Here is a 25,076-nt window from a genome sequence, read left to right as displayed (position 1 = left end):
CACTTCTTGTACTCCTTGACCACTCTGTAGCCTTCAATACCATTTACCAGACCATTCTTCTAAACATCCTATTCCACTGGATGAACCTCTCTGGCACTGTTATCTACAGGTTCACCTCTTACCTCACCTGCAGGACGCACTTTGTCTCCATGTCCCCCTACCGATCCAATCCCACTTCTTCAACCTGCGTGTTGAGTTCCTTGGACAGACCCGTAGTAACCACAACGTAAATTTGAACCAATACATAGATGACACACAAATATTCTTCTAAATCTCCTCACCTTCAGAACTCCACACCCTCAAAAGCTGTCTGTTCTCCACCACCACCTGTGTGGCCTCCCACTTGCTCAAACTCAATCCATCCAAAACAGATTACCTCCTCATCTGCTCCCTCAGGCACAAACTCAACCTCAACACTTGGATCGAAGAACTTCCTGCAGACAACCAACACATATCCCTCTTTACACCTGTCAAATTCAAATCCTCATCTTAGCTTCATTCACCACATAGCTGTCATCATCAACACATGCAACCTACAACTGCACAACCTACACAAGACAAAATATCCTTACCCCTCACAACTTCTGCACTGACGTAAAATCACTACTTCTGTCCAAGCTGGACTACGGGAATGCTCTCCGGTATCTAATCTAAATATAAGTGATTAGCAGTTGTACACTCCCACATCCGATTCCTTTGCTGTCCGAATGTGTTTGTATGGTTCATATTTACAAAAGCTTTATTGCTAAGGTAACTTTTGTAAAAAGGGAAACGAGCACAAAACCCATTGTGCATATGCATTTAGTCAGTCATACAAGCCTTTTATCGCGGATATATTTGTCAGATTTAAATATCTGTGGTAATTCTTATGTTCCCAAAAGGCTCCTTGTTATGTTATGATATGATATATGATGTGGCATTTATAACGCTCCTGTACAAAAGTGTTTCTAGGCGCGACAAGACAACGAGGGGGAAACAAAGGGAGGACAAAATAATGATTTTACTAGTCCTTGTGTCATTCACATTGCGCAAGTGCCGGTAAGGGGGAAGGGGAGAAGTGCCATGGGGTAGTCCGGCAGCCATTGTCAATGTCAACTAAACCTGGCAGCACCATTTAGGGACTGTCTCCCCTTTTCTGGTGACGCGTTGCTAGAACGGTGTCTTTGAACTAGGAAACATAGGCAGCCGAGAGCGGGGATTCGCATTAAAAATCATGAGCCCTTTGCTACACTGTGAAGAGCTGGTAACAGAACACTGGAGTTAGTCTAATCCCGGCTCCCCCACTTCACCCTGTGCGCCGTGTGAGTCTCTGTAACTCTCCCTAGGTCCCTGTGCCCGAGGACATGTATCTGCCGCCCATGCGGTCCTTCGAAGTGGGCTGGACATCGTGTTGTCCTTTGATGAAATCATGACATTTGTCAAGCAGATACCCTGCAGGAGAGACACAGCCCTGCCGCTCCTCTTACCCCAGTTTGTTTCTTGGCCCACGGGGTCACAGAGATTGCAGGCAGCGGGCCCGATTCATGGATTGATTTGCGCTGCCAACACACACCATGATTCATGGAACTGTGCAAAGTGTATTTGCTCAGGGCAAAGTCAGTGCAAAGTTCAGTTTGTACTGCAAAAATGACTTTGCACTGTCTTTGAACTGAAAAAAAACACTTTGCACAGTTCCATGAATCAGGGTTTGTGTCGGTAGTTGAACAGTGCAAATCACGTTGAACAGTGCAAATATTCCATGAATATCCCAGCGTATTTAAGCTATCCCACGCAACGTTTCTCTAGTCCAGATACCTATTATTTCCCATTCTTTTCCGGCACTTCTTGCAATCCGGCTTTTATGTTGACAAAAGAAGCACTGTGCAACTTTTAGGATAGCTCAGCGAGTAAAGAGCTAACAACGGTGTACACATTTTCGAAAAGGTATCGAATCAGCCCTTCATTCTTCAAAAATCGATACAGTATACCAGTCAGTTAGGTAATATTGACGCCCACTTCGTCAGCGCTTAGAAGCAGGGAGAAGCTTGCATGAAGCGCTATATACAACATGTAACATTATTATTATAAAAAAGGGGACTCTGCAAGATGGCCTCCAGGTCATTGAATGCCACTTACCACATTTGGGATACGTGACGAGCATGGCATCGTCCGGGCGGGGTCGGAAGGTGTCCTCCAGTGCCTGGAAGGTCAGCTGGTTGCACAGCAAGGACGGGTACAGCACCCCCTTGTAGGAAAATGCCAGCTCTTCGGGGGTCATGGAGGCCGCCAGTTTATACATTTCCTCAAACAACTTCTTTCTACCCTCATCCATGGCTAGGCGACTAGTACGTGTAGGAGACTGCACCGGAATGGACCAGTCTACCCTTTAGGGGCTTCTCTCTTTCCCTCTCTCTGCATAATCAAACACTTCTGCTCATTGGCCACCTGTTCCACCCCCTCAAACCGTATCGTACACCAATAACCACCTCCAGGTCAGTTACGCAAGGCATAGCCCTGCCCCAAGTGCTTTACGCAATGTGTATTCCGTCTCCCATCCACCTGGGCTCACTGTCAGGGCCGTTTCTAGCCAATTCCGTGCGCAGGACGAAGCACTAGAATGCGCCCCAGACCGCCACGCACCGCCGGAACACGCCTCTATGTGGAGTGACACAACCGCCATACCCAGCAAATGTGACATCAGCAACATGTTTTCTGCTTCACAATACTGCAAGAACTGCCAAATGCAGGCATACACTTACAGCATTGGACTCTAAGCCTTTCTGACTAGTCATTCTACTGCCCAGGTCTGCAATGCAATTAGCCAACACTACCTACGCATGCACATCTGTCAGCACTCTGGTTATCCCAAATGTGCATGTGCACGTTTTTCTATTTGTTTCGTTTTAAACAAGCATTGGCAATGCCAAGAGTTTGAGATTTTTTGTAGACATGGGAAAATCACTTGCCAGGCACTGCCGTAGTGGTATTAACTCACCATTGAGCCTAGCAGTGGCTGGCATATGCCTAATACTTATACCAAGGCAAATCTGTTGCCTTTGCCAATGCTTGTTTAAAACGAAACAAATAGAAACACGTGCTTTTTTTTGGCAATGCCAACAGTTTGAGATTTTGTGTAGACATGGGAAAGTCACTTGCCAGGCACTGCCGTAGTGGTATTAACTCACCATTGAGCATAGCAGTGCCTGGCATATGCCTAATACTTATACCAAGGCAAATCTGTTGCCTTTGCCAATGCTTGTTTCTAACAGGACTTCAGTGCAAAGGATACTGGTAAAACTTTATTGAAGCAAGCTCAAAGAATTCCCATGAGGAGGTGTTTTGGGCGGGGAGGGGCAGGAACTGGGTGGGAATGGCCATTGGGATCTCATTGACATTATACAATCTATCTCCAACTATATTTTTGTTCTGGACCTTAATATCTGGCCGGACACATCATCGAACAAAACCACTGCACCCTTCCTTGACTCCTGCTAGGTGTGGTATCATGTGAACCGTGTGATGACATGTGACATCAGCATGCAGAGAAGGAACTAAAGAGACCGACTTTGCGCCTTTTCAAGCAGTCCAAAGTGGGGCCCGTGAAGTAACAGAACTGCGCCTGTCATACTTTCTGCGCGGCTCTGCACCACAGAGGCCCGTACTCCGAGCCCCATAACATTGGCGATGAGGGAAGTCCAGGACGTGCAACTGCTGGTCAGGCAGATCAGAGGCATCAGGGCTATGGATCCACACGGCATGCTGTCCCTCAGCCCGCCACAGGATTGCCACGTGCTCCGTGCATGCAGGTAAGGAATCCTGTGCAATAACAATCCTCACACCAGTAATAACTGGCGGTTGCCAGAATTTTTGGACGCCCCAGGCGTCATATAGCCATCCACCCCGCAGGAGCGCGGGTCACACATATTCAGGAGTTGGTGCGGCTCTCTCCGGAGGGTGCTCGTGCACTGCCCCTCTCCCGACACGCCAAGCAGGGTGTGGCTCCATATACAAGGAGTGCCTGTGCACCTGCTGTGCTGTTGTGGGCAATCCCAGTGTGTAAAGGGGCAGAAGCTCCTCCTGGAGTGCCTGTGCACCCCCAGCTAGTGTCTATGTAGACCGACAAGCCTAAGGGGAGATGTCAGCAGAGGACGCTGCCGCACCTGTTCCACCACGTCACCAAGGGGGGGGGGGGGTCATCCCAACAACGTGGATCGCTTGCACCCCTGTGTGAGTTTGATATCAACGGGGCACCAACCTCCCTAGGCCCAAGGTGGGCACTATGGTGGGAACACCTGGATATGTACTTTAATGCCAAGGCGGAGAAAGATGACATGACAAAAAAATGCACGCTAATCTATTCAGCAGGGCCTGCAGTCCACAAGCTGTTCAAGATCCTGCGCCTCAAGGATGATTCATACAATGCCGCTGTCAAGGCGCTGACAGATCACTTTGCTCCAATGTTGAACACGGACTACGAGAAATTCGTCATGCGCACCGCCATGCAACAAAGTGAGGAAATCCTGGACAAGTACCACAGTCCCTTCAGACAATTAGCTACAAGTTGTGGGTGGGAGAACAAAGAGGAAGAGGTGAGACTCCAAATCATTCTTGGCTGCCACTCAGTAAAACTACGAAAGCAAATCTTGCGTGAACCAGGAATTACACTACCCAGGATCCATGAGCTGGGACACTCCCACGAACTGGCAGAAGTCAGAGCCTCCAAGATGGAGTTGGCCCGGCACTGAAGCCGGTCAAACGTGAAGAAGTGTGCTCAGTGGGGAGACATATCCGGAAAACCCAAGGAACAAGGAGCACCTGGCAACAGAAGAAGCAGCGGAACCCCTCGACCCCAGCTCCCTGCCCACAGTGCGGGTATGATCTCCCCCATGAGAAAGACTGCCCTGCAAAAGGGTACACCTGCACAGGGTGTTGAATTCCAAATCACTTCGCCAGGGTATGCAGAGCCTCTACGACTGCCAGTGTACCAAAAGGAAAGAAACGTCCCATAGGGTTCCCACAAGACAAGACGGCCCAGTCTGCCAACACTACGTCCACTGAGTCGCAGATGAACCCTCCAGGTGCCAGCATAGGGGATGAAGAGGAAGATGTTTTCAGCATATCAGCTGTACTCACAGTCGGTGGCCAGGGAAACACCAATCCCGATGCACAGTAACCATTCTGAAAACCAGGGCCATCTTAAGCACTTTTGGGGCCTGGGGCATGGACACCTTTGGGGCCCCCCTCCACCAGACCAAAGGATTTAAGGGATATAGAATATCTAGTGCACCCACCCCCACGTCACAATCACAACCCAGAGCTTGATATGCTGCCTTGCAGTGATCAAAATAGGCATGGATACTCCTTTTCAGTCTCCTTACCCTCTTCATTCTTGTAATCAAAATAATAAACAAGTAGCATTTAAAGGGCAACATTAGCAGCCTACGACGAGAGTACTTGGGCGCTAGCATAGACAGGGCACTTTTCATCAATAGCAGCCACAAGGAAGGTACACCGGCCATAGTATATATGCAGGATACAGATCGTAGGAAAAAAAGTGCACTCAGATTAGCTGCCTCGCAGAATGCAAAAAGTGCTCAAGCGTGGATACCGAGGACCAATCGGAAGCAAGGAGAAAGCTACACATAGAATACATAGTGGATGAAGATTAGACACTACCAGGAATGTGTCCGTATTCAGAAAGACTGAGATTAGTAGAGGGACATGGTTTTCAAGCAGTATTGCCATTGGAGAGCAAATAAAGAAGTGGTTGTGGTGTGCAATATATCAATGCTCACTATTATAGAGTAAGCAACACTATAGCAAGTGAAACTATGAGCACGTCTTTTTTAACGAAATCACTTTGAAGGGCTGACAATTTTGAAAGATTTAGGGACTTGCAATTTTGACAGGTGGGGGAATGCAAGATTAAATTAGAGACCCAGAATCACACATTGGTTAGGAGGTGAAGCTGGGATTCGCACCCACTCTGCAATTTCTGCACTTTACGACTTTCTTTTCTAGTTCTTACCCCAAACTAAAATAATCCCATTTTCCAGAAATGACTTGGCAAATATACAAATCACATAACCCAAAATAAACATTTTTAAAAGCAAAATGTTATAGAAGCATATTATACAAAATGGGAATGATTCTAGCTTCAATGCCTTCATCATCAAGGGAAGTATACAAGTACCAGCATACTAACTGATGTGACGTTAAAAGATTTCATATAGGTTCTCTTTTGTATTTTAAAGGTTTAAATACACATCAAACACAGGATTGTGCAATGGAATTTAAAAACGTGCAGAAAAACCTTGTGCAATGGTATTTAAAAATATGCAGAACAACCTTGAAATTGTACAAAAAAGCAAACCGTTTTGTTATCACATAAGCAGACCTTAAAATATGCTTGCTAGAAGCCTGCCATATCAAGTCTGCTCTCTTCTGTCTAGAACTCCTTCCACTCAAATGGCCTACATAATAGGAAAGATCAGGTATTTGGTAAACAATGCCACCAGTATGTGAGAAGGAAAACCTTTCCATAGAAGGCAGCACAGTAATGTCAGTGATATAAGATTTGTTTCGGATCACTGTATCGTCTGCTGGCAAAGCCAGGATCCAAGCATGAATGCTTTGGTTCCACAGTCTGGAATTTGGATAGATAAACACCTTTCTGGAACAACACTTTATTGTCATCATTGGAGGTGCCTGTGTAGGTTTTACAACTCCCCATCTGAACAAACTAATTTCTAGACTTTCACCATATTGACGCTATGTTCGTTTCTATAGCACCCGCTATCTGCTGCAGGTACATTGGTGATGAGAAAACCTGGAGTGCTAAAAAACAAAGTACATATACAAGCAGGAATAACAACTTCATACATTGGAAATCCTGAGTCGTCCTTGTTGGAATTTGGTATTGTAATCTTGCATATGAACGCAGATCTCTGCAGTGAGTGCTTAACACACTGAGCTATCCTCTGAACCATGGGGGCACTCATATTTAACAATATCCATTCCAAATATGGCTATTGCACATGATCAATATAATCCCCACAGAAAATTGAGAATGCTACAGGTGTTGTACCACACAAACTTTGTATATACCACAGTGAGCATTAGAGAATGAAAAGATCAGCGCAGAATGTACTTTTTAACAGAAGATTGGCAATAGGTTTAGAGCATCTCAGCAGCACACCATAAAAATCCTGAGGTGTGATAGTTAAATGTGGTGACTAATGGGAACTGACTTTTATTTAATAAGCCAGCCTCCTGGGGGCCCCGTCCAAGCTAGGGGCCCGGGGCAAGTGCCCCTCTTGCCCTCCCATAAAGACGTTTCTGCTGAAAACTCCCTTCCATGTGCTCCTCGTCACGGGTGCCTCGGCCGACGAGCAGTACCGGACGCTACTTGGGCCTCCATCACTTCAAGAAACGACACTATGCATATTCACTTTCGAGGGCAACACCCCATTACCACTAGAAATCACCTTCATTACCGCTGTTCAACACCATGGGGTCTCCATACGAGCCAGATTCTACGTGACCAAGGTAGCAACCCAAGCACTACTTGGTTGTGCAGCAGCAGAAGCCCTGGGACTCGTTCATTTTGTCCATGGAGTGTTTGTCGAAGACATACAGATGCTGCTACAGAAAATCCAAAATATATTCACAGGAATAGGGCAAATGGAAGGCAAACCAATCTGGCTCCACATTGACGACACAGTTCAGCCAGTGGCATTGAAACACCGAAGAGTGCCCTTCCACCTTCACGATAAAGTCAAGAAGGTGATAAAAAACCTAGTCGACCTCAATATCATTGAGCAAGTTGAGGGGCCCACACACTGGGTGCCATTGCCCACAAACCTAAACAATCGGACAAAGTCTGTATTTGCGTGGACATGGGACTGCCCAACAAGGCAAGTAGAAGAGGAAGACACTTGACCCCCACATTGGACGACATTCTCGCAGAACTAAAAGGCTCAACTGTCTTTTCCCCCCGCTCAGGTTACCACCAGCTTCTCCTCCACCAGGACAGTTGATACATCATGACATTCACAACCCACATCGGCCTCTACAGGTATAAAAGGCTGAACTTTGGCATCTTGTCAGCTGCGGAAGTGTTTCAGAACGCCATACGCGGAGCACCGGTGGAGCTGCCGGGAACCTTGAATGTGAGCGACGACATCCTGGAACACGTCAAATCAGAAAGTGAACACCTGGAGCAGCTAGAGAGAGTCCTGTCGAGGATCCAGTCCTTAGGCCTAACTCTTCATCGGGAAAAATGCGAGTTTCTCAAGAACAAAATTGAGTTTTTCGGGGTTCATTTTCCAGGAAGGAGGACTATCCGCCGACCCAGCAAAGGTCAGAGATATCCAGGAAGCAAAGGCCCCAGAATCCGTCTCAGAGGTCAGGGGTTTCCTGGGGATGGTCACCTACTGTGGCCGTTTTATCGAAAACCTGGCCACCCTGAGAAACCTCACAAAGCAATCCACAGCATGGAGGTGGACAGCCCTGGAACAAACCTCGTTCGAGAACATCAAGAATGCACTGTCAGATGAATGCATCCTAGCATTTATTGACCCCCAAAAAGACACAAAGATCATTGTTGATGCAAGCCCTTTTGGACCTGGTGCCATCCTCACACAGACTAATAGCAATGGCTAACCATGCACTGTGGCATATGCCAGCCGAGCACTCTCTCCAACCAAGCAGAGGTATGCCCAGATTGAGCGCGAAGCTCTGGCCGTGCTGTGGGCATGCCGCCATTTCCATGTATATACCTATGGGAAACCTGTGAAAGGGGTCACGGACACAAACCCCTTTTACCCATTATGATGGGTGGGTCAGCCAACTCCCCGCCACATATTGAAAAATGGTTGCTCGCACTCCAAGAGTACAATGTCGACCTCAAACACAGACCTGGACAGAACAACGCTGCAGATTACCTATTCCGCCACCCCAAAGCAACAAACACAGCCCCCCCCGAAGAGGTCGCTGAGGTACAACAACTACGGCACATCAGTAAACTCAATCCCCAACTGAATGTATATCACCGAACTCAAGGCATCATCGTGGCACAATAGGTGTTTCCAAATCCTGTGCGACGCCATGGAGTCGGGACAGTGGAAATCTGCTCTTGAGGACATGGGTTCCAGTACATAGGAAGCAAAACATACTCTAGAACAACTATGGAAAGTACAAAGTGAACAAACATTTACAGATGATGACCTCCTCCTGAGAGGGGGCCACATAGTCATCCCTACAGAACTAACTGACAGAGTGATTGCCCTCGCCCATCACGGTCACCAAGACGCTGTCAAAACGAAAAACCACCTCAGGCTCAAAGTCTGGTTCCCGGCACTTGAATCGAAAGTAGAGGAATTCATCCGTGCATGCAAGTGGTGTGTCGGGGTGATTTCCTGGGGGCCGACACAGCCGTCCGCGAACCTCCGGGGCTGGGGAGGCCCCAACTCCTCCCGCGTCCCAAAAGGAGTATAAGGCACACACAAGAGCAAAGTAATTACTGCTGTTTATTATAGTAACGGCAGGGATTGTTCTCGGCCCGTATGCATCTGGGGAGATGCTCTCACTGTTAGTGGGCTTGCAGGCCCTTTTTACCGTAGTATGACGCGCTACTCGCGTCACCTGGGGAAAAATCATCACAAAACCTATCGCCACTTCGGGTTGGCTCCCGAGTGGTAGGGTTAGTATAGTTACCTATATGAAGGAATATTAGTGGATAAGGATGGGTCAGGTGGCACGCTTGGGCTGTCCCTAACAATTGCTACAACAAATTGGTTACAAGAGGACACTTGGTGATTGGCTAGCTGAGATGGCGTCAGTGAGGTGTCCCTCATACTCTTATTGGTTCCCTCGCGAGCCCCCAAGCCTGGGACCATCGCCGTTCCCAGCTTGCAATGTACCTGGTGCTGGCAACAATGTATAACTATGTGTTAATGGTGGACAATGGACAGGCCTTGCTAGTGGCTGATGATCACGCCTTTCTCATCGGTGTAGGTGTCCAACTTGTCGCTTCGTTGCTGCAACCTGTGTCCCAGACGTGGGACCCCGGCGACTTTCTGTCTCATGAGCTTGGCATTTTGTCAGTTTGGCTTGATCACGTGTGGAGAGACCATAGCTGCAGCAGAATTATGAGCATTTGATTTGTATTTCGGCTGTGAGGGGTGCTTGGCGGTGGCAAGTGTAACTTTGGCTTTGAGAACACGGCATGTGGGTTGCAACATTGCAGCCTTGGCTGTGGGCTCACGTTGGGGCTTGTTCTGTGAGTCAGCGCTTTGCTTTTTTGTCTTAGGAGGATTTTCGTCTGAGAGGCTCCTGCCTGGGGACTCTTGCGTGCGGCCTACTCGGGCCCTGTTCTGGGTGGTGGTGTGTAATCCATAATATGAAGTCACGAGGCGACAGAGTGCCACAAGCAGTAGTAGATATATGAGATGGAGTCTCTATGGGAATACGTAGCAAAAAAGCATCTGCAGGCATGTATACACGAGCTCTTCAGGCATCTTGCGTTTCTGCGGTGCTGTAGGAGGCCTATGTGAAAAATAACAAAGGTGCATGTCCGTGGGTGTGTCAGTCCGCCACGTCATAGCACTGAGTATGTTCTTCGTGTAGGTTGGTGCGTGAGTAACCAGTGTGCATGGTGGCACGTATGTTCTTGTCTTTTGGCTATGTCGTCATGGCATCTCTAACGATTTTGATGTTTTGTGGTTGTTATTTTAGCCAAGCTGGTCCATGCCGCAGGCGTCGGCTTGACCAGGACGTGGTATTGGGCATGCTCCTCGTGTATGTTGGCCATAAACACATGGTACCTTGTCGTCTGGTAAGGAAGTGAATGGGTCTAACTCCTCTCGCGGGGGGTGTTTGGGCCGTGATCCTCTAGGCCAGGCTCTGGATGCAAATGGGGGGAGGGTATTTTCCCATTTTCCCACTTGAGGTGCCAAGCAGCTGCTCCAAAGAACAGAGAACCAACCATCCAGTGCATGCCTCGAAGCAAAGAGCAGTGGGAAACCATTCACATGGATTTTAGCTCCACACAAAGAGACTCACACTTCTTGGTAATGATAGACCAATGGTCCCAGTACCCTGAAGTAGAGAGTGTCCCATCCCAGGCTCTACAAGAAGTAATACCAGTGATGGAGAAAATGTTTGCTACCCACGGATTCCCCAAAACAATATGCTCGGACAACTGCTCCCCATTCCAAAGTGCGGGCCTAGAAGAATTCCTAGCAAAGAGAATAATTGTACACCGAAAAATCACACCCGTATGGACACACGCGAATGGTGAGGCAGAACGCTTCATTCGCAAACTCAACAAATGTTTTTGTGTAGCACATGGACAAGGGACATGTGAGAGATGAGCCATGGTTCAATGTTTACTTGAGTAAAGAACCACTTCACAGGAGTTGCCCGGCAGCAGCCCTATTTCTGAGGTGCCCCCGCACATTTCAACCCAAACTGGAGGGGAGAACTCCAGGAACAAAAGACAATTAATGCATGCATGCCTGGAGGGGAAATCGTGATCCAAAAGGAGAACATCATGCGAGGACTACGAGAACATGATAAAGCAGTAGGCGACACAGTCCTGGTGAGAGCTCGCCACCCAGAAGGAAAATTGTCTCTCCTACATGAGCCCTCACCTCTCAAGGTAGTGCGAGTGCAAGGATCGCAAATAACGGTGGCAGATGATTATGGACTAGTGACACAGAACTCCAGTTTCTTTAGAAAGCTCTCAGGCCCTCCCCGGCTGCAAACAGACTGACATGGACAGAGAGTGGACAACACATTCCAACCCTCTGAATAAGGGACACAGAAGACAACAACCTAAGGGATCCTTATCCAGAAAGAGTGACGGAGCCAACAACACATGGAGAAGGACATCGCCCAGAACCCGCCCCAACCAGTGAGGCTGAAAGACGATACGCCGCCTGAGAACTGTGAGGGCCCCTGGTGCGACTGAAGGACTATGATCTGAGCACTTGAGTGGTGGACACAAAGCCTGGGGTAACCGTGACTTATAATATAATAATAACAATAAAGTTCCTTAACATGTTGTGTTTTTCTGTTATGTATTCTTTAAACATGTGCCTTACTGTTGTTCATGACATGTTCTGCAAGTCAAAGTTTTGTTATAAAAATGGGGAGGAGTGTGGTATCACGTGAACCACGTACGTCATCACGCGGAGAAGGAAATAAAGAGGCTGGCTTCACGCCTTTTCAGGCAGACTGAAGCGGGCCCGTGAAGTAACGGAACTGTGTATGTCATACTTTATGCGTGGCACTGCGCCACAGAGGCCCGTGCTCTGAGCCCCATAAGATTTTGTGTTCAGAGTCTGGCTGTTCTGCCATGCTTAGGCAGGCATAGCGTGGACGCCTTCCTTTCTACTCAGTTACAGCTCACATACATCTCCACCATAGCTCTGCATTGGATGGACCCCTCTCTATTGACCGTGCACATGACCAGACCAGCAAGGGTGCTGCTTCCTGCATCTCCTGCAGAGGTGGAGTTCCTTTCACTTGGACCAATGAAGAGGGTACACGCTGCTGCGTTTGCTACCACTTCTATTCCTCCTACCCTGCTATCGGACACGCTTACTGCTGCCCCAGACATCCAGCTCGCCAGCTTCTACAGTGCTCTTTCCAACACACTGCATATCCTTACACCCATCGACGGTGGGGGAAAAGAACCCCCCAGAAATGTAACATCTGGTTTATTGGTGACCATGCCATCATCCAAAGGAAGACTAGTGTCCTTGACTATTTCTGGAGCAAATACAAATCCAGGGAGAACATGCTGGCTCGCTTATGCAACATAAAAAGCTCCTGCACCCTCACACCATAAAGCACAAGAAAAGGGAGCATTGACCTGGCCACCAACAAATCTAGTGTGGTTGAGGCCTGGGTGCTGCCCCCCTCACAATGCGCAGGCGCAGCCACAGACGACACGGGTAGATGCAGGCAGCCACGTTCGTGTGTTCGTTCCCATTTAATGTATTGATTACATTAAATGGGATCTAATCTTGTTCACGAACGTTGCTGCCTGCAACGAATCTACCCGTTACGGTGTCCCTGCAGTGCGCAGTGGGCAAGTGAGCGAGTCCAGGCATGTTCGGGGGTAGCCTTTGGTTGTAGCCCCCTGATTTCCATCCAGGGCTACAACCAAAGGATCCGGAACTATACCCCCCACCCCACACCCAGTACCCCCTAGCAACGCCTCTGGGCCCTGTGCCCCATGCTAGCGACGCGACTGCGCCAAACTCATCCAGTCTGTGTGTTTCCTTGCCTGCTGCACCGTAGTCTCCAACAGCTTTGCTCCCACGTTGTGAAGGCCGCTATTCTGTTTGTAACCCGTATCCCAAGTAAGGTCTTTGAATGGTAGAGCAGATCGCCTACCAAGTGGTATTATCAGACTTTTAATATGCCTCATGGATATGCTCAGTTAATGGGCTAAGTCTTGCATCCACAGTCTAGCTCCAGGAAGGCTGGGGTGTGATGAGCCAGACTTTTCAGGCTAGCCTGGTTGCGGTAGGCAATAATTAAAGGCCCTCTAAAACCAAGGGTTTCGTAAGGAAAATATTCAGCACTTACCCAAGGGCAAATCATTGAATTCTCTTGCTTGTACATTTAGGCATGCTCTTCCCTGTTGCTTTAATGGAATCAGAACATGTCATGTCTGTATGTCAGAGGTTGTAACAGTTTCTGTATGGTTTTCTTATAGATCATAGAAGATAGGGCACAGTGTAGCTTTATATATCGCACTTGTTCCCATGGGCTTCTAATCAGGCTGGGAGCAAACAGAATATCTCCCCCCAAGAGGAAGGCATAAGTCTGAAGGGAGAGTGATAAAGGTATGGTGAGAACAGCAAGAGGCGACAGGCAGGTATTAAAGAACTGGACCTTTGGGGAACCCCCATTTGGAGATAGTGGGCTGAGAGAGGAAAGGGGCTGGCCCTACCTGGACCCGTCTCTCCAGGGGGAAGGAAGAGATCCACGTGAGGATCACAGTCTTTAATGCTGAAGGGATTTTCCAGACAAATTTGTTCTGGGTAGTTGAGGGGCAGGGTGCTAGGTATGGGGCTTCCAATCATGGTGATGGGGGAATGAATCCAGGTAAAGAGCTTGTTTTCTGGGCGGTAGGCAAGCTGGATGCAGGGTATGGGTCTTGTGCTTTCGGTTGTAGGTGGCAGGATGCCAGGTATGGGCCTTGCAGTCTTGGTGGTAGAGGACAGGATGCCAGGTATGGGGCTTGAGGTCTTGGTGGTAGAGGACAGGATGTCAGGTATGGGGCTTGGAGTCTTGGTGGTAGAGGACAGGATGCCAGGTATGGGGCTTGCAGTCTTGGTGGTAGAGGACAGGATGCCAGGTATGAGGCTTGCAGTCTTGGTGGTAGAGGACAGGATGCCAGGTATGGGGCTTGCAGTCTTGGTGGTAGAGGACAGGATGCCAGGTATGGGGCTTGCAGTCTTGGTGGTAGAGGACAGGATGCCAGGTATGTGGCTTGCAGTCTTGGTGGTAGAGGACAGGATGCCAGGTATGTGGCTTGCAGTCTTGGTGGTAGAGGACAGGATGCCAGGTATGGGGCTTGCAGTCTTGGTGGTAGAGGACAGGATGTCAGGTATGGGACTTGCAGTCTTGGTGGTAGAGGACAGGATGCCAGGTATGGGGCTTGCAGTCTTGGTGGTAGAGGACAGGATGTCAGGTATGGGGCTTGCAGTCTTGGTGGTAGAGGACAGGATGCCAGGTATGGGGCTTGCAGTCTTGGTGGTAGAGGACAGGATGCCAGGTATGGGGCTTGCAGTCTTGGTGGTAGAGGACAGGATGCCAGGTATGGGGCTTGCAGTCTTGGTGGTAGAGGACAGGATGCCAGGTATGGGGCTTGCAGTCTTGGTGGTAGAGGACAGGATGCCAGGTATGGGGCTTGCAGTCTTGGTGGTAGAGGACAGGATGCCAGGTATGGGGCTTGCAGTCTTGGTGGTAGAGGACAGGATGCCAGGTATGGGGCTTGCAGTCTTGGTGGTAGAGGACAGGATGCCAGGTATGGGGCTTGCAGTCTTGGTGGTAGAGGACAGGATGCCAGGTATATGGGGCTTGCAGTCTTGGTTGTGGTTGAGCATGATGCCAGGCATAGGGCTTGTGCTCTGGCTGATGGAAGGTCAGAATATCAGGTATAAGACTTGTGCTCTGGGTGGTGGAGGGCAGGATACCAGGCATGGGGCTTGCAATCGCTGTGATGGGAGACAGGATGCCAGGTATGGGGCTAGCAATTCTGCTGGTGGTGGGCATGGTGCCGGAGAATGGGGCTTTGACTCTGCAAAGTGAAGGGTAGGATGACAGATATAGGGCTTGTACTCTGGGTGGTGAGGGGAGAATACCAGGTATGGGTCTTGTTCTCTGCCCGGTAGGGGGCAGAATACCAGGTGTGGGTCTTGTAGTGTTGGTGGTAGGGGGTTGTCGGGGGCATAATGCCAGGTATGGGGTGTGTGGTCTCAGTTGTGGTGGAGAATGATGAATGATGCCAGGTATCAGACTTGTGTTTGGGTGGTGGATGGTCAGGATGCCAGGCATGGGTCTTGTGCTCTGGTTGGTAGCAGGGGTGGTGGGGTAGGATGGCAGGTATGGAGCTTGTGGTCTCGGTTGTGGTGGAGAACGATGCCAGGTAGGGGGCTTTTGCTCTGGGTGGTGGGGGCAGGATGCCATCCAGGTATGGGGCTTGTTTTCCTGGTGGAGGGAGCAGGATGGCAGGTATTGGGCTTGTGCTCTGGTGGTGGCAGCGTTGGGTAATTGTAGTTTGCTGCACTTTACTGTAAATTATTGCAGCATTTGAAGCTGCACTTGGCATATTATTGCAGCCCCTGAAAGGCTACACATTACATATAGTGGCTAACCAGGCATATGGTGGAATTATTTGTGAATTTGAGGCTTTTCTTACATCAGAACATGTAATACTTGGGCAAGGTTGGGCCAGGATGGCATGGCACTGTTGGAACTGGCATTATGTGGACTGCGATGAAGTCGAGTTGTTTGAAACTGGCAAGGCCATGCTTAACTGGCAGGCTGGCCCATGGCACTGAACAGTGTAAGTTTTAAGAGAACCATGGTGTATTTATGCATTACCCCAGGCAGGTTGCCACTGTTATTAGCAACTCTCTGTAATAGAGCAACACAGGTCACCCTGAATTAACAGCACCCTGCAGCATTTGAGGAACACTAAGGTATACTTTGAAGTAACCTGGCATTTTGGTGGTAACACCTTGCAACTAGTTCTGCTATATGTTGGCACTTCCGATCCCAATGCTGGGCACTGCATGATCTCTTGGCACAATATGAAAAATGGTGTCATTTATACTGACCTATGATGCCTAATTGGCATTGTGCTTACAGTTGAAGCCCTCGCATCAAAAGTATTAGAATTTCAAAATGTTCCTACCAAATTGCTTGGAAATGTCTTTTTATCCAACTTTCCCCCAACATTGTGCTGTAGAAATGCACCATATTTACCTCCCCAGGTTCACTTTGGGCTGCTCTGCCCAGGGGTGTTGCTAGATCTGGAAAAGACCCGGGGCTCCGCTGATGTCCGAACTGTTGGGACTGGGGGCTAGCTAACCTTTTGGTTGTAGCTCCTGAGATTCTATCCAGGGCTACAACCAAAAGACCAGGGGCTATAACCCCCTGACCCCCCCCCCCCACCCCACAGCAACGCTCCCAATTTGGGAAAAACATTCACATTGTCAATTTTGAGGTGGCCCGCCTACTTTGCCTATGAATCTCTCTGTGCCCCCCTCCCCCACGCCCCCAAAATGTGATTCCCGGAGACGGCACTGCCCACTGTTCTGCCGATCTTTGCTACCACTAACTGTGCAGAACTGTTTTTGCGAATCGCTTACTTATTTTAGTGGCTAGGAGCCCCCAAAAAAGACTATGTATGAACCTTAACGGATTTGGGGAAACGTGTTTGCTTGCGATTGACCTGTCTGGGTTGTGTTCTTTGCATACATCTTCTGGCTGTGCTGCTTTTGTACTTTTCGGTACCCTAGGCTTTTACTTTTGGTTCCGCTTGTGTTTATATAGGGATGCCGTGGGTATTGTTCGTATATGGCGTCCTTACGTATGCATTTTCAAGGGAGACATGCGCAGGCTTGAATGAAGAAATGAAATGGTATTCGTGTCTATACCGAGGACTGGTGATATATTCATCAGTGCCAGGCGCATGCGCATGCAGAATAGAAAGTGCCGTTCCAAGAAAGAACAGCCGGTTCCAGATCTCCTAGCAACGAGGCCTGCGGAATGAGGCACTGAGTGTAGTGTTCTAGAAGAGGCGGCGGAACTGAATGGTTTCAGCTGGGTGTTCTTGCCCCCTAGGAGCACATGAGGTGTCTCAGTGGATTCCGGCGTATCCCACGAATTAGAAAATGGCCGTTTCCTGCTGTCTTTGATGTCTCTGAGAAACAAACACTTGCTACCAACCGAACATGGAAGCCCAGTGCGTTATCATCTTCTGCTGGGATCTGTCTATACCTGAAGTTACACGTTCACACGCCTGCTCGACTTTTGCCCTCCACAGGCAGAAGAGAAGCAGTGAGTTAGCATAATAATATGGCCTATTGTTTATAGCGCCTCCAAACTGCACCATGTCTGCTACCTCCGTTGGAAACTGCATCACCGTGTACTCTTGATGTGCCTCAGTGGCATTCAGAGAGTGTAGGCCTTGGTAGGTAGAGGCCGTGATGGGAGTTCATTTCCTGGGTGAACTGCGAGCATGTGCTAATGTGTGTAATATATGCGTGCGTGTTGGTTGGCGGGTGGTCTCCCAATACTATCTGGGCGCTGGGGACCTGTTTCTAATTGTGCACTTCTTTTTGTTCCTATGGAGCTGTTTTATGCCAATTCACTGGAAATTCTCAGCTTGTGTTCTATTCCAGTGGAGGGCTGCTAGCTGTTAACTGCTATGGGTTTGGGGCGCCCTGTGCGCCCCTGACAGTTGGGCTAGATATCAAAGTCTGACTTTAGCATTGTGTCTGTCACCTCCTCACATAACAATGCTGCTGTACTTGGGGTGCAGGAGGGGGCCCTCAGCACATGTGCACTGGCCCCTCACTTGGCTGACACTATGTCCAGGACTATTGACTGGAGCAACTTCCCTAGCAAGGCTAACCAGAGGCTGCGGAAGAGGGAGAAGGGGTTCATCCTGGATGCCATCGCGGTGGACACCATTGGCAGTGGCTATGAAAAGATGCTGCCCAAAGTCTGGTCTGTCATCCCACCCTACAACAGTCAGCGGGATCCCTTCCTTGGGGATTACTTCAGGAAACCATTTGTGAGGGATCTGCTCAAAAAGACAGAGCAGGTAATGTGGCGAGTGCACTAATGTTGGGGGAAATGGGATAAAAGGAAAAGCAAGGGAATGGGGCCAGGGACATCTACAGGTGTCTGGAGTGCTTACCAGTCTTTAGGGTAGAGTAAGGTTGGGTCGAGTGCCAGTCAGGTTCTGATGTAGGCAAACAAGGATCTGTATGTTATGTTATGCTTATTTATACCGTGCACCGCTGCCATGGTCTCCATCACTCACGTGGCTCTGTAAGAAAATGGGTGGGGTTGGTTAGTGAGGGAAGTTGTGCTCTTCTGTTGATGCTCACAGAACCAGGAGAAACTGGCATCTGTGCGTGTCAGCTTTCTGCGTGTGCTTTGTTGTGTGCCCTGGGCTTTTTGTGTCTGGAGGGGTAGCGTCCAGTGTCTAGGGTGTTTGTTGTTTGCAACTGTTTGGTCTTGTTGTGCGATTAGAGGTGGGTGGGTGGTTTGTGTGTAGATTTGCTGGCCCTTTTTGGCATGTCTGGTACATGAGAGGTATGCGGGTGTGGAAAAGAGAAGGGTGGTGGTTAGTTGGTTTCTGTTTGCTCTGTGTGTGTGGTTCTTTTATTGTTGGTTCTTCAGTCCGTATTGTCCCATGTTTGCTTCAGTCCCAGAGTATGGTTTGTGCGGCTGCACGTCTTTATGCTTGTCTCTGTGAGTTGAATAGCCAAGTTTTCAGTACATTTCTGAAAGTTAGGTGGTCTTCCGTCGTTCTTATTTACTTCGGTAGCAAGTTCCACAGTTTGGCTATCAAATAGGAGAATGATGTTCCTCCGCTCTGTAAACAGTGCTTTGCTCACCCATTGGTAGCTAAAACATATCCAACCTCCCAGCATTGCAGTGGGGTGGGCGAGATACTGGGCAGCAGAAATGTGGTTCTCTTTATGTTTCATACAGAAGATTCAGGGAGATTTGTTATATACAGTAAAAAGGAGTGTACGTTGGTGGAACCCCTAAGTCTCAACTTGAAAGGGCCAAAAACATATTAACTGCTAACGGCCTGCCTTCTAAGTTGCAGATGGTACCTCATGTCCAATATTCGAAGCCGGGCTCTTGCACCCACTGTTAAAAGGTCAATCTCTTTGGCCGATCCCATCCAGGACTTGTGAAATACATAGCTCTATTAGGGCCAGGGACTGTTGCCTCGTGTTCTACGGGACCCTGGGGTGCTTGTGGCATCAACACTGGATGCAGACAGTGTCCTCAGGTGTTTAGGCATCAGACGGGTCACTGGTTGTGTTACGGTGTAGACCTTCAAATAAGGTTAGGACACAGTTCGGGTGATCATAGAAATAGACAAGTTGCACGTGTACCCCAGTAATGGAAAACAGGTCCTGAAGCACTCCTGGAATAATGCAGGCATCCCAGGAAAGGTGGCCCGGGATTAGGTGGTTCATTGTGGCTTTGCAGCTGCAGATGTCGGACTCTCTCAGCTATGGGTTGTGTCAGTTCTCATCGGACCTCTAAGCTGCAGGATTCCTTCCTTGACCAGTGTTGTGAGTTGTGAGGTGCAAAGTGCACACTGGTTGAGGCTTTGTTGTCACGGGTCCAGCCTTACTCTCACTCTGAAGCGGAAGTCCAGCGCTCCAAGGCACAGGGCAAGGTTTGGCCATCATGATATCTTGGAATGCCTTGCATGTTAGCGCTACTGTCCCAAACTCCAATCACAAGGTAGCATCCATGCAAACATTGCAGGGGCCAGCCAATCAGTGGTAGCTGCTACATTTAAATTTTCAGTGCTTCCTTCCTGGTAAACCCTCAGGATCTGAGTTCACTGTTGACTCCAGACATCCCAGTAACACTGGTCATATCTGGGCTTGGCCTCTTGGCCCCTGTTGCCTCGTCATGAAGAGTGCTGCAGAGCCTCAGCTTGGAACTTTTGATTCACAGAGAAAATCCAACTTTTTGGTAAATGAGCCGACAAACCTTCACAGAACAGTAGCTGGTGCGTCATGTGAGGCCAGGGATCAATTTATTTGGGATACTTTGGGCATTGCCTCTAATGGAAACAAGCCGCAATGGGCCCAGTTCCTACATTGGGGGTGTAACTACAATGAGGGGGACCTTGATTAGAAGAAGAATAAAGGGTCCAGAGTACTCGGCCCGGGTGGCACATGCAATGCCCCTATGAAACTCAGTCCTGAAATGTGGGGATTCTGGGATTGATTTAATGTCTGTTTTTAATGTTAGTAGGACCAACACGTTACCAGATTCTTGGCAGAAGTGTATTTTGGTTCCAGTTTACAAACGTGGAATGGTACATAACCCCACAGCGAGCGCACCCTTGCTATGCTGGATACCCCGGCCAAACGGTTTGCAAGGCTGCTATTAGCTAATTTGACTACTTGGGTTAAACAAAACCAAATCCTGCTGTTTAACCAGACAGGTTTTCGCAAGATCTTTTCGACTATTGATAATGTTGCTGCATTAATTACGATCATTTGAAGGATCATGGACCATGGAGCAGGATATCTATGTTACCTTTATCGATTTTAGCGCAGCATTTGACACAGTAGATCGGAATATGTTATGGAATAAATTGGGTGGTTGTTAAACATGATCATGTTACAGTATCAAAACACGTGTAAGGGTCAGGATAGATAAACGGGGGGCATTGACGGTAGCAATTTCAACTTCTACTGGTCTGAAACCTGAAATTGAATGGGATCTTAATATGAAATTGGGTTACTAGTAAAAATAGGTTAACGCTTCTGATTCTTAATGATGTTAAGGATTTTAGCTTTTAATATGAAATTGGGTAACCTATGAAAATAGGGTTACTTTGTTCAATTTCTTTTATTTTTTAACTGTGCTCTTTTTTGACATTTCATTATGTTGCTTACAACAAACCACAAATCTTCATAAACTCAAAAACCATGTTTAAATCCCCCCAACCAATCACACCCATCCACCATTAAACAACGTCTCATAGCGCTGGTTACAATAAACACTATCATATTTAGGTTGAACTGACAAGAGATCTTCATCCATTTCGTACCCTGTGGACAATTGAGGACTCAAAGAAACCCACTGCCAACACCTCTAGTGTGTCCCTCGCGGGCATTACCCCCGACTGCATCTAAGTCGTCCCGTGTTACTTTTCACACATCTCCCTCCCATCTTCCACCTCCCATCTGGCCATCCATTCTCCCCAATCCTCCTGAAATACCCCCAACCGATCATTTACAATGGCTCTCAGCTTTTCCATGTTTACCATGTCCTGAAGTTTCTTTTCCCAGTCTGGTCTTGTTGGAGTGGACTCCCCCTTCCATCTCTGAGCCACCGTAACTCGAGCCGCTCTCAGCATTGTCAATAGAGGCCTGGTCAAGCTGAATTCTGACCTGACAGCGGTTGTGAGCCCCTGAAGTTTCTAAAGGGGGTCCAACTCTAAACATTCCCCAGAAACCTCTTTGATCCAGCTCAGGACCACTGCCCAAAACACTTTTTCTCTCGGACATCCCCGTCACATGTGTGAGAAAGACCCCACCTGGCCACACCTTCTAGGACATTTGGGAGAAGTCGGGGAACATCTTTGACAATTTAAGGGGATCTCTATACCACCCATGGAGAAGCTTGAAGTTACGTTCCATCGTGACTCGTGAACAGGTTCCTGTGAAAGCTATCTTGTATATCCAATCCCATGCCCCCCCCTATTTCCCTTTCCGCAAGTTCTTCTCAACATCTTTTAAATTTCTCTCCCCTCCAGATCCGCTGTGATTAGCACCTTATAGAACCGTGATACTTGTGGCTGATTTCATTGCGCTCTAAAAAGACGTAAGATCCCTAGAAAGTAGTTCCATCCACTTGGGATCCGTAAGTATCTCCTTAAGTCTCAGGTAATCAAAGATCGGGATACTTACCCCCGGCATGTCATCTTGCAGTTCACCTATGAAAGAGACTCTCATGCAAAAGCTGTCCCACACGCTCCAAACCCCCCATCCGACCATTGATGTGAGAATTAAAGATTCTGCCCGTCATGGCCTATTTGTGGGCCCTAGACCGAAGTCAGCGGCGAGGGCAATGTAGTCGGGGCTTCCGTTACATTCCCCTTCCGCCATGTTGTCCAAAGGGCTCCCAGGGTCGGGTGGTTTCACAGACTAAGTGGGATTTCTTTTGGTGGCACCCAGAGATAATCTCTCACCTTCCTAGGGTGCACCTCTAGGTCTTCCGGGAATGTCCAGTAAGTCCTTTGATCCTCCCTCATGTGTTCAAACATAACCCTCAGCTAAGAAACCCAGTAATATCCCTGGAGGTCAGGGAGCTCAAATCTGCACGCGTTCCTTGGAAGAGTCAATAGTTTAATTCTCACTTTTTTGTTTCCCCAAATGAACCTACCTGGACACTGCTGCATTGAGCTCACTAAAGAATCCCTCTGGGAGGACGACCAAGAGAGACATAAAGATGTGAAGAAGGCTGGGTAAGACATTCATTTTTATCGAGGTCATTCGACCATACCACGACAGGACTGAAGGCTCCCACCATTTCAAATATGCCTTGATTACTTCCAGCATGGGGGTGAAGTTGAATTTGAATAAGCTCGACAGATCTTTAGTCAAGTGTACCCCCAAATACTTAATGCTTCTTCCTTCCACTTTCATCCCACACATCCTCACCTCCAAATCTAGACTTGACCGCCTCTTGCAAACCGGCATCACCTTGGATTTATCTGTGTTGATTTTAAGCCCCAAAAATACTCTAAAGTGGGAGATCTCAGAGACTTGTTCAGGTAGGGAGGTATGTATGTCCAAGAGGTAGGCAAAAATATAATCTGTGAAGAGTGATAATTTGAATTCCGTTCCCCCTCGAATGATCCCTTTAATCTTCAAGTTAGACCTAATAGAGATGGCCAATGGTTTCATGGCAAAGCATAAATCAATGGGCAGAGGGGGCAGCCCTGGCAAGTACCCCTAAACAATTGGAATGATTCCGTCAGCATCCCTTTAACTGGTATGAAAGCCGAGGGGGCCTTATATAGGGCAGCCTCCCAATTTCTAATGTTCGCTACAAGTCCCATTTTTCTTAACACCTCCATCATATACCAACACTCAACCAGGTCAAAGGCTTTCTCAGAGTCAATGGTAACGAGGCCCAGCTCACCACTGGCCTGACCCACATAATGCATTAGATCTATGGTTTTCCTGATGTTATTCGTGCCTTGTCTACCTTTAATAAAGCCCACTTGATCCCCGTGAACTAAGGTCGAAACACCCCTTCTAATCTGTTCCCCAGTAGTTTGGATAAGACTTTTACATCCACATTTAAAAGGAATAGTGGCCTGTACCAGGCGCCTAGTCCTGGATTCCTGCCTTCCTTAGGGAGAACAAATATAATTCCCCCCGTTATTGTCTCCGAAAGGGAGCCACCTGCCACGACCATGTTAAATACTCTCGCCAGGTACGGGGCCAGAACTGATCTATATTGTTTATGGAATCGGACTGAGAATCCGTTGCTTCCTGGGGTTGTAACCCCCTTCATTCCCTTGATCATTTTCACCACCTCTTCTTCATCTACCAGGTCCTCTAAAGTTATTGCTGTCTCCCCTGGGAGGCTTGGGATGGGTAGTTGGCTCAGGAACTCCGTTATACAACAGCCATCTCCTTGGTATCTCGAGGCATATATGGATTAAAAAAAGAGTTTAACTGTTCCCCAATCACTTCTGCGTCGTACAACCTCCGCTCCCCATTGGTCTCAATATTGGTCACCAGTCTACTCTTCTGTTCCTCACGTACTTTCCAGGTTAAGATTTTATCGTCTTTATCCCCTTTCTCATAATATTTCTGTTTGAGAACCAGTAATTTCCTTTCAGTATCTTGGACCAGTAGTGTTTTCAATAGGGCTTCATACCTTCTAAGCTACTTCACCTCCCCCCGGTGTAGGCTGGTGCCCTCCCCTGAGACTACATGAATTCCTGCTATCTTCTCCCTTAGTTCCTGTTCTTGTCAGGAGTGTTCCTTCTTCTTACCAGAGCCCATTTTTATTAGTTCCCCACATATAGTGGATTTGAATCTGTCCCATTTGTTTGTTTATTTATTTATAATGTGCGCCAGACTCAGTGGTATCAGGGCGCAACAGTTAAAGCAAATGCACAGCTTAGGTTACAGTGTTACAGAAAATAAGCATAAATAGAAAAAATAAAGATATACTAATACAGGTATATATATAAATATACAACAATCATGTGAAGAGGTACTAGGGAGAAGGTATAGATACAATACTGAGGTGTGACACAAAGCATAACAGACAGGCCTACAAGTCAGATGATTTGAGCAAGTTAATGTAGTTCCGTCTGAAGGTCAGGTAAGGTAGGTCCTCTCTGAGCTGGTGTGGGAGAGAGTTCCAGAGTTGAGCAGCTTTCACAGGAAAACTGCTGCCGCCTGCCTTAGCGAGCTTGAATCTAGGGATGGTAAGGCAATTGGCATTACCAAGTCTCGTAGGTCTGGTGGAAGTTCTCCTATGGAATCTATCCATGAGATAGCTCGGGGCAGCATTGTTGAGTGCTTTGTGGGTGAGGGATGCGGTTTTTAAAAGGATTTTACTGTGGGTAGAGAGCCAGTTGTGTTGGCGCCTAGTCACAGAGATATGTGATCTTTTGGTAACACCGAGTGCACCTCTTATGGCATTGTTTTGGAGGATTTGTATCCTCTGAGTAATAGATTTGTTTGCGCCCAAGTAGAGGGCGTTACAATAATCTAACCTGGAGAGAATTAGAGCTCTGGCCAGAATCATGCAGTTGTCAT

General features: G+C 48.1%; 2 protein-coding genes across 2 annotated transcripts in view; one reads left to right on the top strand and one right to left on the bottom strand.

Annotated features, from left to right (window-relative positions):
• LOC138566967 (sulfotransferase 6B1-like) overlaps positions 1 to 2,347 on the bottom strand; it is a 320,429-nt gene extending 318,082 nt beyond the window's left edge. The window contains exon 1 of the mRNA XM_069644752.1: positions 2,116 to 2,347. Within this exon, the coding sequence (XP_069500853.1) occupies positions 2,116 to 2,311 (196 nt within the window). The 5' untranslated portion in view covers positions 2,312 to 2,347. The remainder of the gene's footprint in view (positions 1 to 2,115) is intronic.
• A 15,741-nt stretch (positions 2,348 to 18,088) lies between these two features.
• Positions 18,089 to 25,076, top strand: part of SPMAP1 (sperm microtubule associated protein 1) — a 176,981-nt gene continuing 169,993 nt past the window's right edge. Inside the window, exon 1 of the mRNA XM_069643060.1 lies at positions 18,089 to 18,337. Coding sequence (XP_069499161.1) covers positions 18,101 to 18,337 — 237 coding nt within the window. The 5' untranslated portion in view covers positions 18,089 to 18,100. The remainder of the gene's footprint in view (positions 18,338 to 25,076) is intronic.

This window comes from Ambystoma mexicanum, chromosome 2p, assembly GCF_040938575.1.
Source record: "Ambystoma mexicanum isolate Mex_15411 chromosome 2p, UKY_AmexF1_1, whole genome shotgun sequence".
Taxonomy (NCBI): domain Eukaryota; kingdom Metazoa; phylum Chordata; class Amphibia; order Caudata; family Ambystomatidae; genus Ambystoma; species Ambystoma mexicanum.
This window is presented reverse-complemented; position numbering and strand designations above follow the sequence as displayed.